Source organism: Amblyomma mixtum, chromosome 2, assembly GCF_055824585.1.
Source record: "Amblyomma mixtum isolate Tamu chromosome 2, ASM5582458v1, whole genome shotgun sequence".
Taxonomy (NCBI): Eukaryota; Metazoa; Arthropoda; class Arachnida; order Ixodida; family Ixodidae; genus Amblyomma; species Amblyomma mixtum.
The window spans coordinates 143,801,986-143,819,390 of record NC_143013.1 but is presented as its reverse complement, the minus strand read 5'-3'; the positions used below and the strand labels follow the sequence as shown (position 1 = coordinate 143,819,390).

Here is a 17,405-nt window from a genome sequence, read left to right as displayed (position 1 = left end):
CTTCTTTTTGTAGAAGGTGCGGACACCATAGTGCGGGGGAGTGCGCTCCCTTTTCTTCGGAGAAACCGCACTGTACCTAGTATTCCGTCGTGCGCGACCGCACACAAAGCGGTATGCTGACACATTGAACTCTATGGGAGGCGTACTGTGGTCACATAAAGCCGCTTTATATGCGGTCCCGCACTATAGGCAGTTACGTTATAAATGGTCTATGCTGCATTCAAAAACAAATCACGCACATCTCGGCACATACATATATTGCATAGTTTCACATAGTCTGCCAAATTGATAGAATGGTTCTGTTTACCTTTGAGGACCTTGATGGTTTGACAGAACTTACAAACAATGAACTTGGGGAGAGTGGAATAGCTGCAATGGTTCTTTCCCTTCTCATGCCAGAGAATTAATGATAACAGCTTGTCTGTCATGTCTGCACGCCCCCAATGCCTGAAAACTGGCGAACCTACAATGTTTTAATGGCAAATGTTCAGTAATGGAAGTAATTTTGTCAATTGTAAATGTGCACTCAACGTGAAAAAAAAAAAAGCAAGGACACATTAATAGTGACATTGAACTGAAAAGCGGTCTAACTATTATCTAGAAATAAAGAAAGCACTTGAACAGGTAGTCTCATTGCTGTGTGGCACAAGTTAATGCTTGTCAGAACATGTTATTTATGGAAGGCATGAATTTCATGAAAAACTGCCACTTCATGATTTCAACTTATTGATAAGCATAAACAAAGCCCTGTGAACGTACTCTTCTTCATGACCTTGTTAGTTGTGTTAGCCGAGGTAAAAACTTTAAACAGGCAATCAGCTGGTCCCACGTGGTTTAACGAACTATTCGCAGTTTGCAACTAGTTCCAGTTCAGCTCCAAGTGGGAATAGTTCCTTAAACCAGTCAACCTAGGACCAGTTAGGTCCCAATTGGAACCGGTCAGAACCATAGCAAAAAATGCAGTTCATCTGAAGTAACGGAGAGAGTACTTGCATCTATAGATATTTATTACCGTGGTGCAGTTACAGTAGTCCTTGCTGTGTCATCTAGTGCTGTCGCTCTGCTTTTGTGAAGTCTTTGATCTTTTCGCATAGGATATCGGTGAGGTTTTTCTTTTGTAGCACTTGTGTCACTGCTGTTAGCCTTCCCCCAGTGCACAAGGGTTTAATATAGCACACTTTATCTTGAACGCGAGCTGTATCTATAGATGGGTTCCATCTGCAACAGCTTCCACCTAGTCTGCAGTCAGCTTTGGTTTGGCTACTTCAGCTGTGCTCCTCTTTTGTGGTGCAATTCCGAAACCTTTCACACTCCGCATAGCAAGGCGCGACTATCCCTATTGCCTGGGCCATCACTTTAACAAGAGTTGACTTCCTCTGTGTCGTAATGTGGTTTGGTTGCACTTTTGAAAGTGTAATGCCATTATGGAGGTGAAGCTGTAATCAAAAAGTTATGCTCAGCATGTTTGCCTCAAAAACGAGCTAGTTTTTCACATGTAATGTCAGTAAAGTGCAAGGCTTGTACTTGCAGGGCCTTCAGAAAGGCACGTGTAGGCTGCAGGTTGCTTGTTGCCCCCTGAGCTCGGGCGGAGCGGATAGCAGCGCCTCTGCCTAGGCAGCTCTTGGTGGCTCCGGCAGGAGCCGGTAAAGAAATAGTGGCAGCAGGTGCCGTCGCTGAAGCCGGAATTGCAGAGTCGACTTCAAAAGGGAGTGTGGATTGGCAGCAGTGGCTGCGTGGTGATGGTTCACAGCGGGTAACGCCGTGCAAGGACCTCCATCAGCCGCAGAAATGGGTCCTGGCACTTGGTGTGACCGTTGATGGATTGCCACCACTGCCAGGATAATTGCAGCTGCAGCAGGGCCCGGGAGGTCTTCTGCCCGTTCCGCACAAGCTTGCTCTTCAACTTCTGCCTCGCACTCTCGATATTTTGCGTGTTGGCTCCTGTCACCAGGTAGATGAAATTGGTGGTGTGGTTAACAGTATGCCAATCTAGGTGCAGCAGAGCTCCGTTTGCATCTTGGAGGCTGGGGATGCACTGGTAGGCAGACCATTCGTTGCTGTACACTGTGGTGCCTGGCTGGATGTTGGCTGCGATGGTTGGGCCCAACATTGCGGTGTCCGTTCTCTCTACTTCGAACAGCCGGAGCTCGTCAGTCTAGGACCACACCATCCCAAACACCCACGGGCCCTTGTCGGCGACACCGCCGTAGTTGTTGCGGTGTCTCGGGGTTACACCGTCGCCAGTCAGGAGCCGACCCCTGTTCACCTTCCTCTTCCACTGCAGGAGGGTTTCGTCGATCTGGACTTCCTGGCCGACTGCTTCCATGGGAGGCCGCAACTGGAGCTCTTGCTGGAGGACTTCCCATATGCATTTGCTCCAGTCATTCTGGGTGTCGTTCTGGGCAACAGCAGCACTGTCATGGTAGTCATGTCCCTGTGCTGCTTCTAGTGGGAAGGAGTGAGGCTCCCCATTGTTGCCCAGCACTCCTTGGATTCCTTGCCGCCAGTGCCCCGACACAACGTTCCCGAAGCTGTCCTCTCTGTCAGTGAAGTTTTGTGACCTTGGATTGCGGACAGTCAGGAAGCTCTGCAGCATACAGGCAGTCCTCACAACGTAGTCTGCATTCTCTGGTAGCAGGTTGATGGTCTTCAAGAGAATATGCCACCTGGCCGCGGTGATGCCAAATGCATTTTCAGCACATCGCCTGTAAAACGAAGATACACATCCTTAAAAACTAAGAAGGCCAAGGGTTCCTTTTTCTCTTTTGCAGGCGTCTTGTTTTCAAATTCTACCAAGCCTGATAAAATAGCACCAGTTATACCTTGCTCTACTTAATCCTGAAAGTCCCTGGCAGTATATGGACGCATGAAATCTTTTCGTAACTGAAAAGCTTCATCACCACGTGTGGAGGTGTTAGGCTGGTTCCAGGCAGTCGCCCAAGCTCAGGAATATCAAACGTGCCATCCGTCATTGCTATGCCGAATTCACTTTTCTTGAATGTGCCGCCGTCACTGTTTCTTCCCTTTGCACCCACATCAATGATCACATGTTTGCGGTTGCTGTCGACAATTGCCATGAGCACAATTAAGTACGTGCCCTGAAATGGGAAAGTATAGCACAATAAGCACATGTGTCATCTCAATACATCCATCAGAAATGCTTAAAGCTTAATGTGCATTCTGTCAAGCATGAGAGCGCCACATGCTGGCTTAGGCCAGCATTCTGGAAATATTTCTTCTGCGAGTAAATCTCAAAACTAGAAGGAGGACTACCAGAACAGCACTCACAACATTTCACTAAAAGTCTGTACCACCCTTGCCAAAATTTCAGTGCCTAAAGCATTTGCTCTAAGCTGCATAGAGTAGATTCCTTTCGAGACAACCTCTGTTGCGATGAATTCTTGTTTAAAAGGAACAGTGTGGGACCATTTAGTTGGTTTCCCATTGGAATCAGTTTAAACAAAATTGGCCTAAGCTGAACAGTTTTCCAATAGACTTTGCGCAAGATGATATTTTGCTACAGCAATGAAGAATGGCAGTGTCACTCTTATCATATGATGATGAAGTTAACATGGGTGTTGTATAGTCCTTTTTGAATGGACCTAGCTTCTGTGCAGCCATAAATACCTAATCGTTTTCTCAGATCAAAGTTTGTAGTGCAACAAACTTTGCAGGTCGCTCTGTCACCCAACTGGGCTTGTTCCCTTCTGGGCCTGTTGAACATAACTTTGCTTTCTGCACGTTCATTTTTAAATTCACCGTTCTGTCTGTCTAGCTCATTGATCATGCTTTGCAGGTCATCTGCTGAGCGACTTAGCAGGGCATTGTCATCAGCGAATTAGGTATTCTCCATTAACTCTTGTTCACAATATAAGCCTCTGAATACCTCCTGTGAACAGACAGTGAATAGCAGACAGGACAATGCAATGGATGCAAAGTAGGCTGACGTGAAAAGGCCTGTTTAATTGAGTTAACTGTGCCTACAATTAACAGGAGTGCCGTACTTCGAGCGGTAGAGAGGAATTGTGACTCTTTTCAGCAATAAGTTCCGCTTCCTATTATAGAGCGCGACAACATACATAAATCATTTCAAGAATAAACCGGCACTCTCTCCTTATTTTCATTTTTAAATGTTGTTATATCGATGCGTAGCGAGTAGCATGGGCCAAAAAAAAAAAGGCCAAAAGAAGAGGGGGATGCAGCGTTCAGAAAATTTCGGGGGGGTGTTCTGACACCGAAACACCCCCCTGGCTACGCCCCTGGACATGAGGGCGAACTGAAGCGTAGCGTACAGCGGCGCCTCTGCCTAGGCAGCTCTCGGTGGCTGAGCCGGTAAAAAAATTGTGGGAGCAGGTGCCGTCGCTGAAGCCGGAATTGCAGAGTCGACTTCTAAAGGCAGTGTGGATTGGCGGCAGCGGCTGCATGGTGGTGGTTCACAGCGGGCAGCGGCATACAAGGGCCTCCATCAGCCGCAGAAATGGGTCCTGGCACTTGGTGCGACCGTTGATGGATTGCCACCACTGCCAGGATAGTTGCGGCTGCAGCAGGGCCCGGAAGGTCTTCTGCCCGTTCTGCACAAGCTTGCTCTTCAACTTCTGCCTCGCACTCTCCATGTTCTGAGTGTTGGCTCCTGTCAACAGGTAGGTGAAAATGGTGGTGTGGTTAATGGTATGCCAATCTAGGTGCAGCAGAGCTCCGTTTGCATCTTGGAGGCTGGGTATGCCCTGGTAGATGGCCCATTCATCGCTGTACACTGTGGTGCCTGGCTGGATGTTGGCCGTGATGATTGGTCCCAGCGTTGTGGTGTCCGTTCTCCCCACTTCGAACAGCCGAAGCTCGCCATTCTGGGACCACACCGTCCCAAACACCCACGGGCCCTTGTCGGTGACACCGCCATAGTTGTTGCGGTGCCTCGGAGGTACAGCATCGCCAGTCACGTGCCGACCCCTGTTCGCCTTCCTCTTCCCTTGCAGGAGGGTTTCATCGATCTGGACCTCCTGGCCGACTCCTTCCATGGGAGGCCGCGCTTGGAGCTCTTGCTGGAGGACTTCCCGGATGTAATTGCTGCAGTCGTTCCGGGCGTCGTTTCGCAGCTTAAAGTCCTTCAACACAAGCTCCCGTGTCTGGGCGGAAGTCAGGCCCTTCGCCATACGATAGGATATCCATATAATTTCTCTCCTCGCCAACTTGATGTTGGGGCGTCCAAGCCGGTCTCTGCAGGCAAGGAAGGGGCCTTCACCCTATGCGTCTTGCAGAATGTCGGTGCTGTTCAGGTGAAATAGCTGCTCTCTGCACTGGTTACAGCGTAAGCTTGGGTGCTTTCCTTTAGTAGATTTTCTGTGGAAAGTCACCACTTCTCCCTCGCAGCTAGGTTTGTTGGTGTTGAAACCAAGGACCTTGCAGACGCCCCAGTACTCGGATGTTGCAGGGCGGCCTCGCTGGTTGTTCGCTTGGGGTGGTCAGGCAAGTGTCGATTCCGGCGTGAACTTCAGCTCCTGGAGGAACGCTTGCTCCGATTCAAAGCTCCTGATTGCCAGGTGGACCTGGCCAATTGATGGGTCGATTCTTGCGGTCGCCATATTGCTGATGCTGGTGCTCATGTGTCCATACGCTGGTTCATCTCTAACTCGGCAACAGCAGCGGTTTAATGCCCGAATGAGCACAGTTCGACAAGCTGTGGAATTTGGTTCTGGGAAAACTGTGAGTCTGTGGGCATTTCTTGACTTGAAAAAAAATCGAAAACTTCTGCTGCAGAACGTGCCGCAGATGTATCGAGTGGCAACCATCCTTTCAAACTGCCACACGTGCATCAATGGCAGCCGAGTGGGAATGTTTTTTGGGTTGCGCCCCCCTTCGTTGAATGAGTACCCGCAATGTTATCTATTCAGCTGTGAGCTGAAAGAATGGTGGCAGAAAGGTGCACAGAGAGACTTTGTGCCTTCCAGAATAAAGGTGCAAAAATTGAGCTCACTGTCTGGTTTCGTCTGCTTCCTTACATCGGAAGTTGGCACAGCAGCGTGCAGTTTTATTTATTTTGCTGATGCATGAGGGTTTTTATCAATTCTAGGGACGCATTTTGTTGCTGGACAAAAATGCGTCTCTCTTCTGCCCGCTCTTCTGACTAGCGTTGAAGCTGCTGCTGAAGACTCGCAGAAAGCTCCATTCTGAGGCGGCTTCCTTCTTCCTTCTCCCTTCTTTCCACCGGCCATTCTTGCCTCCGCTGCTCAAGTTTTTCTTTTTCAAGATCTATGCGCTTATGTTCCAAGGAGAGCCTTTCTCTTTCCAAGTCAAGTTCTGTCTGGCGCCAAAGAACATCGTGATCAAGCCGCCTTTGATAAAACTCAAGGTTGTCCTCCGGCTCTTTTCCTTTGCTGGGACCTATGCGCAACAAAGAAAATAAATGAACAGTGAATGAACATATGCTATGGTAACGAAAAATGTTGTGCAACACACTTAAATTCTGATGCACTTTTTTTTTGTATTCGTGTTAGGTGGAGTACGCTGTTATGACACATATTGTCGTCACCAAAACTGTGCAGTATCCAATCCACATCGAGCCATTCCTCACTGATGATGTGAGGAATGCACATGCACACAGCATGGTGCTTGAGTAACAAAATTCAGTGTTTCTCTTCTGTGCTTAAACCATGACACATTAATAATGATCATTGATACACTCGGCAAAGTGAATGCACCTCTTTTGTATGTGTGTTCAAAACTGCAAGCATGCTGAGGGCAAAGCATAACTGAAGATTCGAGTGTGACATATTGCACATGCAGTCTTAGTCAAATCCGATAGTCCTTTCAACTGCAGAGGTGAAGGTGCACGCCACTCTTCGAACCGCATTGATGCTTGCGCATTGAATGTGTGGAACTGTAGACATTGCTAGTTCCCATAAAAGTGTTCTTTCAAGTGTGCACTGATAAACAACATAGCTATCTTTATAACCGCAAAGAAGCTGTATTACTTGTCGAGGCACGAGGTGAACTGCATCATCCTCTTGTTCATAATGTTATAGACACATTATCATTTCTTCATGCTAAAGTGTGCACGTGTGGTGTAGACTGATGCAGGAAAATTCACAAATACCTGGGCATTGATACAGGCAAGCTGGATTTCATTTGAGCTAGAATTTACAATCCAATTCACCCATCGACAAAAGAGACCTTTTCCTTGTGCTCTAACATGCTGACCTGGCACTATAATTAGCCTCTTTGAGATGACGTCACGTTCATTGAAACGAGAGAAATCTTGACCAAGTAAAACAGCCCAGTGCAGCTCGTGTTTAATAGTGGCAGTGCTTACAATTGCATTCGCACTGCATTTGCTGAGAGCAATGTTGCCAGTACCTCAGGCAGGAAAGGAGTGCTCGCAAGCACACTGGCTTCGCTGCCACTCTAAACAAGCGGAGCATACCCCACAGCATTGCATGAATGCCAGGCAAACAATTTCTAGAGTCCCACAAAGAAAGTGTGGGGTTAGCACAGGCATAGTTTCCAGGTCCTTCCGTTCACAGGACACTCACACGAGCTCTGCATCGGTGGAGGCAGCACGGGGCCTTCTTGGTCCGGTGTGTGAACATCCACGGCTCCATCCCTGGATGCGGACGCCCGCGCTTTTTTCAGATGCCACTCTGGACCGCGCCTGGGGGCAGCAAAAGGCGACCTTATTTGTTGCTGCTTTCTTTATCGCATAACCACATTCCTTCGCCATGTCAAGTACATCTTGTAGAAGGTGTCATCTTTCGTCATATTCTTCTTCAGTTCCGGACCTGTGATAGAGCAAGCAATGCGGTAGTAAAGCTGGAATCACGAGCAACACAGCAAGCATGGCATTAATTGCAACCGCCTCGGGTAGTGATCGTAAAAGCAAACGAAAAAAATAGACTAGATGTTACTTACTTTGCAAGGTTGGCCCTGTCGTTTCGCTCGAACTGTGCTAGCAACAGGTCCTCCCACTCACGGATCGCCCTTTTCGAAACATTTTTCCCAGTTCCCTGGGAAATTAATACTGCTACTTGATCCCATCTCCTCGGATCCTCAAACGAGTTTGTGGCATAAACTCCTCTTAATATATGTATGTCGTCCTCTCTTGTTAAGCGGACGCACACATGGGCTGCCGCTGCTGCTTTCTCTGAAGCCATTCCCGCCTTGTGTTCAGAGGATCACTGTTTGTTTTGATAGCACACACACATGTTTATGCATGTGGATGGGCACACTTTTGTTTGTACTGCTGCACCGGCTCAAAACTTAAGCAACTACTGAAAGTAAATGAAAGACTTCTTGGGGCCCCCTATTCTAAAACTCTCTAGTATGCATAACAGAATGAGGGTGTGTGTCTTCTTGGTTGGTTGGCTTGTGGGGATTAACGTCCCAAAGAAACTCAAGCTCTGAGAGACGCCCGGTATGCATTCTTGTTGTAAATATATGTTACCTTCAGGGGCACAAATGGCACTGCTGCTGGTTCATTCGCTGCAAGGCTTTCTCCTTAAAGATACCTGGCAGTTCCCACTGCTAGGGAGTCTCTCCAGCCTCGCTGCAAAAGTATGCAGCAAAGAGATCCCGGGCAGCAGCAGCACTGTCATGGTAGTTTCGTGCCTGTGTTGCTTCTAGTGGAGAGAAGTGAGACTCTCCCCTTTGTTGCCCAGCGCCCCTTGGATTCCTTGCCGCCAACGCCCCCAAAACAACGTTCCCGAAGCTGTCCTCTCTGTCAGTGAAGCTTCGTGACCTTGGCTTGCGGCCAGTCAGGAAGTTGTCCAGCATACAGGCAGTCTTCACAACATAGTCTGCATTCTCTGGTAGCAGGCTGATGGTCTTCAAGAGAATACGCCACCTGGCCGCGGTGATGCCAGATGCATTTTCGGCACATCGTCTGTAAAAGAAAAATACACATCCTTAAAAACTAAGAAGGCCAAGGGTTTCGTCTTCTCTTTTGCAAGCGTCTTGCTTTCAAATTCTACCAAGCCTGATAAAATAGCACCAAGTCATACCTTGCTCTGCTTAATCAGTAGTTCAAGATTCTTCTTTCATCCTCAAGGCGCCTGGCAGGATATGGACGCATGAAATCTTTTCGTAACTGAAAAGCTTCATCACTGACAGAAACCTATGGAGCTGTTAGGCTGGTTCTAGGCAGTCACCCAAGCTCAGGAATATCAAGCGTGCCATCCGTCATTGCTATGCCGAATTCACTTTTCTTGAATGTGCCGCCGTCACTGTTTCTGCCCTTTGCACCCACATCAATGAGCACATGTTTGCAGTTGCTGTCGACAATTGCCATGAGCACAATTGAGTATGTTCCCTGAAGTGGGAAAGTATAGCACAATAAGCACTTGTGTCATCTCAATACATCCGTTAGAAATGCTTAAAGCTTAATGTGCATTCTGTTAATCATGATAGTACCACATGCTGACTTAGGCCAGCACACTGGAAATATTTCTTCTGCGAGTAAATCTCAAAACTAGAAGGAAGACTACCAGAACAGCACTCACAACATTTCACTAAAAGTCTGTACCACCCTTGCCAAAATTTCAGTGCCTAATGCATTTGCTCTAAGCTGCATAGAGTAGATTCCCTTCGTGACAATCTCTGTTGTGATGAATTCTTGTTTAAAAGGAACAGTGTGGGACCATTTAGTTGGTTTCCCATTGGAATCAGTTTAAACAAAATTGGCCTAAGCTGAACAGTTTTCCAGTAGAGTTTGCGTAAGATGATATTTTGCAACAGCAATGAAGAGTGGATATGTCACTCTTATCATATGGTGACGAGGTTAACATGGGTGTCGTACAGTCCTTTTCGAATAGACCTAGCTACAATGTGGCCATAAATACCTAACCATTTTCTCAGATCAAAGTATGTAGCACGACAAACTTTGCAGATCGCTCTGTCACCCAACCTCGTGCACTTATGCGTGCGTTCCGAGACACCCTTAGAGCGTGGGGGGGGGGGGGGGGGGCAGAGGTCTCGGACTCAAAGGAGATGCCCTCGAGTCAGCGGAGACCAGCTCCCAAGTGACAAGAGGCTCTTGGTCGTTTGGTGCCCAGCTTTCGCTGGTCGCAAGCCAGAGAATGGGTCGGAGCCAAAGGTTCACAAACAAAACAAACTTTATACAGCAATGAGATGAGCCAGAGAATTTCACAATCACTAGTACAACCACATACAAAGTGATTAACAAAACAATGCAACTTGTGCAAAGTTACACTCGAGAGAGAATACAATACAAATGAATTATTGCACCTAAAGTGCACTAATACGAGAGAGGCAAACAAACAAAGCACAATTTGTTCACCGGGCACTGTGACAGTCCGACAGGCAGGGGTAAATGATGGTGCCGTCCCGCAGACTGCCATGCGCTGCCTCGTTGGTCCGTGGCTGGGGCGAGTGGTGTGGTCTCGGGAGTCGAGCGGGCGCGCTTCTCTGAAGCCTAAATGGCGGCTCGGACTAAACTGACAGCAGTCAACGCCGTTCTTATATAGGGTTGGTCAGGTCTGTTTGTTTTATGCGCCAAGGCAGGCGTGCACATACACACAGTACCGGCCGTGCAGTCTCCTCTTCGCACTGGGTGCGCTTCCCCATTGGTCAATATGCCAGCAGTGCCTTCGAGCAGCATCAATAATTTTCCAGTGCGGCGCCGCCGCTGACGCGCCAGCGAAGAGGGGGAGGGCATGTCTTTGCACACGCAAAGCTACGCCCTCTCCGTCGGTTTCGAGTAGAAACGTCTCCGACATTTCACAACAATTGACGTCATGGCTGACGCAATCCCTCGGCGCGTTGCTTCGGCAAGCAGTGGTGGAGGAGGCAGCCACACACACAAAGCTAGTTGCTCTCCCGGCTTTCCTTACCCGCGTTGGCGAGATGTGTCCGCGCGGTGCTGTTTTTGTTTCTTTGTTTCAAAAATGTGCCGAATTTTGTGACACGCTCGCATTCAGTGTTCCCATGTGTGAGCATATATTTAGTGTCTGATAATGTAGACCTAAAAGAACTAACATGTAAGGTTGATTTTATCACGGAAATAATGCCACGTGTGTAATACCTGTCTACAATGTGCTAAATTTTACCTTCTAATTGAAGAATCTGCTCTCTGAATTGGGCGGGCAGAGAATGGCTACATGCTTCCAATCAACTGCTCCTAAGCACTTGGGGGAACTGCCAGCGTGCGGCAAAGGCTTGGCCGATTCTTCTGCAGTCTTTTTTCGAGGGCGTCTGTAAGCAATCAGCACTAGTGTTGTGAGTGGAACAGTTGCACTCCTATAATTTGATGCAGTGAAATTTAACCACCTATTAGAGTAATCTTTTTCACTTGCGCTCCTTATTGACTGTTATGGAAGTAAATTTTTGTGTTCTACTCAAGCCAGTCTCCAAGTATTCAGAACTTTTCTAACCGTGCATCAAGTGTACATTTTGTGGCTGGCGTGCCATTTGTCTGCTTATACAAAACTGCAATGTGCATTTTCCGGCAGTTGTTTGTGCGATAATTTGAAAGGCTTCAGGTACATACTATCTTACCTAATTCATTTATCTACTTTTTTTATTTACTGCAATACCAACAGCACCACAAAACAGCATTACACAATAAGGGAAAGAGAGGGGTGGGGGCAACACACAAGTCTAAAGAGGCAACGAACTGCTTAAACTTATATTTCAACCGTGACACATCACTAGTATACCCAAAAAGCACTTGAGTTAAAGAGCTGTAGCGTAATTAATCCCACACGAACAGGGTGTTTGTTATACAGTAGTAAAGAGGTTGCATTTAAAATTTTGTTTGCTGCAAGTGGTTTCGCTGGGATTTGCTTAAACTGGCTTTTTTTTCTAGCTTCCTGATGGTACGGCTGACTGGTGGCGTGCAGGGCACTGTAAATGACAGCAGTGCAACCATTTCGTGATTAATGCTTGCTGCCACAGCATCCGATGTCCTGCGGTTATTCGCAGCTTCACTTCATAATATGCAGGGCTTGCACTGTGTGCAGCAGGAAGCATAGGCATTATACCTTTGGGAGGCATGTGTATTTTGCGCACAAGACTTTTATTGCTTTCACGGTACACTCATGAGAAGTTAGCAGCAGTGAACAATCAGGACCTATACATGAAATGCCTAAACAGCATGCATACAGGCGGTGCGGGACACTTGTTCCGCTAAACATAACCAGTAAACCAGGAAATGATTTTGTCCACTACAAACATACTCCAATAAAAGCATATGCAACATGTGAAAGCAGGAAATTGTTGATGGAATCTGCATAGGAGCACAAAGGAGTAGCTGTAACAAACACAAGCAGCGCTGAATCATGACTTCCTGGAATCGATGCATCAACAGTGGCATTAGTGTGACCAGCAGTGAACACGTAGAGCCACCCCATGTTCTTTTTACGTTAAAGCAAGCAATCTGTTCGTACGGCTTCCCCTCATGAGATTTTACTGCACCTCCTTTCCTTGTCTATCTATGCTCGCTGGCATTTAACAGACAACTAGGCCAAACAACTGCCCTTGCAGAACACATACCTTTAGACAGCTCAAGCGGCTCCGCTTGCATCGGTTTGAGCAAGCCGACGACGTTAGGTGTGCACCCTGGTTGGGAGGCGACCGCGTGGCGCCCGCGGTCACTGTCGAACGGGTTGGGTAACCGCGTCGACAAGTGTGACGCCGCAGCACCAACTCACTCCAGCTCGTCAGTCATCTGGCTTTCTGGCGCACTGCCACCTCCTGGGAAAAAAAGTAAAAATAGAACACCCTGTTCATCATTACCCACAGATGAGTGGCGTAGTGCCCGAGATGACAAGCATGATACGCGCTCGTGATTTAAAGGCTTAATACTATGTGGCCACATCTGCAGCATAAAAGATAACGTGTCGAAGCAGATGGCGAACACGCGCATGTATGATATCTCAGTCAAGCAACTTCTCATGTCAGCTATCAACTGAAAAGCAACATAACACGGCTGCGGAGCAGCCTTGGTGCAATTAAGGAGCCTGGCTATCAGCAAACAGTAGCTTTGCAAAAAAGGGAATCAAGCGAAAGAAGACCAGAGAGAACAGAGCAGCTCACCTGTCGCAAACACTCCCTTCGTGTCAGTGGCATTTGCCTTCTTCCATTTTTGTTTTAAATTGTCCCAACATTTGCGCAATTGGCTCTCTGTTCGGTAGCGGATGTTGGGCCGGCAGTTGTACTCGGCCGTTATCACCTTCCACGTTTTCATCTTCCTCTCCAGGGAAACTCCGTCTGTCCGCTTGCTTTCCACGACCGCGGTGTACTTCTTGCAGAGATCAATGAGCACGTTGCGCTCTTCTTTGATAAAATTTACTCATTTTTTAGCCTCCATGATCGCTTTTTTGTTCTAAATAAAAACTAAACAGAAAGTGAATGCAGAATCCAACAAGACTGCAAGAGAAAAGGCGAAAATAAATGGGAAAAGTCCAAAAAAGAGAAGGAGCGAACCGACGTCAAAAAGCAAACACACGCAAAAGAGGCAGGCGACGTGAAATCAACAAGCCTGTTATTGTGACGGCTACACTGCATGGTGGCTTGCCAAAAAAGAAAAATCGTCAAAATTGAAAAATTGTTTGCCTAAATTCTGTGGTGCTTACTTACAAGTGTGCTAGGAGAAATTTTTATTCACTTTTTGTCGTAGGAATAAATTATACATCCATGTCCAGATCATTCAAACATAAAAACTCGAGTAGCCTCGCTCCCATATCACAAACATATCTGGATAGGAGCCCCTTTTTGTAAGGTGCCCTTAAAATCACGTAAGGTTGGCTTTTGAAGCGGACCTTAGCCTTTTCTTACATTTTAACTTAGGCCGTCCTTGCCGAAGGCCCGTTTAACGCTTTAAGGAAAGGAACGTGTGAATACGGGGGTAAGTCTCTCAACAAGGAAAGAACATGCACCCGAGAAAAGAAAAAACATCTCAAGATGCGTTGAACCAAGTAACAAGAAACTAAGAATGTTTGCCGCTCATTTTGCCAAAGCCTTCACACGCTGAATAAAATGAATAGTAGCAAAACGGACAAGTGGATGTACTTAGTTTTAAGTTCACTTTGCCTGAGCAGTGCCATAATGTCGGTCTTTTATTAAGTTTCAAGTATTTGCTGCATGCCAGCAATTCTAAATTCAAAGTAATGCATGTTAGGCTATGTCTCAGCGGATGAGTTGAGAAAAAATGCGACTTAATGACCTACAAGAGGCAACAAAAGCTAAAAAGCAACTACAATAAGCCTATTTTCTCAACAATTTTGCGGTGGTTATTTATTTGTGACATCACATAGACGGCATCGGCAAATTCATGCATTGCCCGGGTCGGAGTTGCTACTCAGTGGAATAAACAAACAAAAATGAGAGCACTACGGCGCTCAGATGTTTTTTTGACAGAGTGCATCGAATGATTTTACTATACCTGCAATTAATTTAAAAAGGAATGTAGCAGACGCAGCTGTCAAAAGGCACCGCGACGGCAGCAAAATTGCCGGGATGCCCTGGTCACCGCCGCTCCCGACCGCCGTGTAAGCCAGCGCCATCTGAGCAGAGCATCCGCAAACTCCACGCAAGCGGCAGCGCCGTGCTGACATTTCTCCTATTCCATCCACTGTCCTCATGTGCAGTGACCAGCGAAGCTTACCTGTTCATCGCGCCGCAGGTTTGAATTCCAGTTGCGGCAAAGTTTATTTTTATTTATCTATTTATGGTTTGGCTCGACGCTTAATACTAGTTGCGCTCTAACACTTGTCACAAAAGTGCACTTACTGCATTGGAGGGTCGCTGCTGAGTGCTCTTGCACAATTTTATATACAGACTGTTGCAATGCTAAATGTGCATCCTGCGAAAGCTGCTTGCTATGGGTCGCCAATGCTGCATATGACACGGATTTATAATTAATTTTGATCAAGTCGGGAAAGTGCGTCATTCAGACTTGGCATTGAAAAAGCAAGACTGTCGTATGTTGTCTCTCCGTGAGATTTCAGCGTGAATGAGTGAGCGGTTTAATCAAGAGAAGCATTTTCTGGTGCATGTTGAATGTTGCAGCAGTCTTCAGAATATAATGGTGTATTCTGTCATAAATTGTTATCCATACACCTGTCTAGAGCGCTTGAACGGTACATTGTGGAGTATACTTGCATACTGACAACAGTCCAGAGCACTATGAATTTCACATGTGTGGTAGTGTATTCACATAAAAGTTCCGTTACTAGAACCATAGCCTCCTTTGTACTTTCTATGCCTGTCAATGCGCCGCGCGAACTATACAGCGGCGCCGTCGGGTAAAGTTGCGCGGCGCTGCCGCTCCCGCCGCTGAGGGCGCCACTGACGTAGGTGTCGAGGGGGCGGCCGCACTGGTGCGAATGCCGGCGCGAGGATGGGAGCGCTGTTATTCGCTCATGGGATAACTGCTACTAAGCATGAATCGTATATATTCGTTATATTTACTTGTAAGGCCGACATCCTCTAAGCATAACAAGTGATCACGTTAGTTGTTAGCCGTAACACCAACGCTATGACATGGTATGTGAGGCAGTTTCAAGATATGTGGGCATGGCTCGAAAAACTTCATGACTGCTGCGCTAGCGTTAATGGTAATAGAACAGTTACAATGCTAGTCTGCGCTGCGCTAAAACAAAATTGAAGAAGAATGGCACCAGCATTTATTTACACATTTCTAACAGCTGTGCAACAAGAGTAACTACTTTTACAGCTTCATGACTTTTCGTGAGAGTGGCTTCTGCCGAAACAGCGGCTTATACAAATCATTCTTGCATGTTATCGAAGAGGCGTAGTTCACCAGCAGCAGTGTGATGAATCTAGTTGCCACAAGTAGAGAAAAATGTTCACGGTGACTGCTGTCACTGACAGGGCACTTCGGCAACCTTGATTTACAGATGGCTGGATCAGCTGCATCGGTCAAGTTTTTCAATGGATTTTGAAGTTGTGGGTTTCCTTTTAAGCTTGTCTTCACAAACAGCCGCAGCCTAAGACATAGAGTAATTCGTCAGATGTGTAAAGCAGCCCACCACGGTCCTGTTCTCGCGTGAACTGTTCGAGTGGGTTACTAGTAGGTGGCTTGGTTGTGAGTAAACAGCACTGCTCACACTGGATATGTTCACTTATCACACGAACGATGTAGCCACCTACATAGAACGTGGCCGACAGCTGCAACGTAGGTAGAGAAGTAGGGACATGCTGCACGTCTAAGCGTCCCAAGACTTCCAAAGCAGCCTCTGGAAGCGCATCGCTGCTTCGAAGTGCACATACCTCTGCAGTCCTAAGTCCAGTGCTGTGGTGACTCTCATGATATAGTACGTTGCTGTGTTCAGATGTCGCGGCAATTCCCGTTCTCAAGACTTTTTCTAGTCCTGATAATACCGACTGCACGTCAAGTTGGTCGTTGCATCCCAGTGACCGCCTCAGGGTTCCAAACAGCGCTTCAATTGGGTCACTGCTGAATTTCCGCGTTAGTACAAAACAGAACTTCTCAGCTACCAGGTAGCGAATGCAGCAAGCAGTCGAGTAAGTTGTGAGCAGAAGGGCCTGGTACGTTTTGGCTGTGAAAAAGGCACGAGGATAAGTTGCATCTTTCTTTAGTTCGTCGATATATAGCGGAAATGTAACTTCCAGCCATTCCAGCCTAGAATCATTTTTGTTGTCAAAGTGCCTGACGTCAGGGAAATTTTGCTCGATATGTTGGTACTTGTTGCTGGTGTCGTTCAGTAGGAACCACTGATGGATGTTCTTCATAAACAGTATTGTTGGTCCCGCATAGGCAAATGATGTATGGCAGCTCTGTCCTGCATGCTCTTTCAAAAACTCCAGAGCAGATGTAACGTCTGGAGAAAAAACTTGGACAGCTCGCTAGACGTTCATTTTTTCAATATTGTTCGGAAAAACATGTTTTCTGGTTAGACTCCACAATCCAATCTTTCTGCATCTCGTAGAGTTTCTTCAAGTAAGATGACGAAACCTCTCCTTTTTTTTCCAAGGTCGCGTGCAAGGAACTGAGAGCGGATGTTTTTCAAGACATGGCAATAATCAAAGCTTAAAAAAAGCACTGCAAAACTGCAAACACTGCAAAACAGCCCACGTAACAATGACAGAGCAACAGCACGTGGCAAGTGGCTATCCGGGCTGCTGTGCAACACGGCGCACCGGGCATTTGCCGGCGAACGTGCCCCAATGTCGCTGTCACCATCTCTCGGCAGCCAGCGTCGTAACTTCTCAAGGGAGGAGAAGCGGCGACAATGGCTGCGGAACGCTGAGTTGCCAGGCACACAAAGTATAGAGGAGGCTATGGTGCTACATGCATGGTTTCATGTAGTTCTGCCCGCTTTCCAGCTCGGCCAAGAGATGCCCAGTGCTTACTTTTTATGGTGGCACACTAACTTAAAGGTGCACTAAAGAGTAATATGAACTCGTCTTTTTAC

At 47.1% G+C, this 17,405-nt stretch overlaps 1 protein-coding gene and 4 pseudogenes across 1 annotated transcript; all 5 read right to left on the bottom strand.

Annotated features, from left to right (window-relative positions):
- Positions 1-1,744: 1,744 nt before the first annotated feature.
- Positions 1,745-2,392, bottom strand: LOC149361128 (uncharacterized; annotated as a pseudogene).
- An 18-nt stretch (positions 2,393-2,410) lies between these two features.
- LOC149361127 (uncharacterized) lies at positions 2,411-3,077 on the bottom strand (annotated as a pseudogene).
- Positions 3,078-4,433: 1,356 nt separating this feature from the next.
- Positions 4,434-5,579, bottom strand: LOC149361126 (uncharacterized). The gene has a single exon (XM_089569453.1). It carries the CDS (start codon positions 5,148-5,150, stop codon positions 4,434-4,436), a length of 717 nt encoding a protein of 238 aa, XP_089425579.1. The 5' UTR covers positions 5,151-5,579.
- A 2,935-nt stretch (positions 5,580-8,514) lies between these two features.
- On the bottom strand, positions 8,515-9,277 carry LOC149361125 (uncharacterized; annotated as a pseudogene).
- Positions 9,278-15,676: 6,399 nt separating this feature from the next.
- LOC149361124 (uncharacterized) lies at positions 15,677-17,173 on the bottom strand (annotated as a pseudogene).
- Positions 17,174-17,405: the final 232 nt, after the last annotated feature.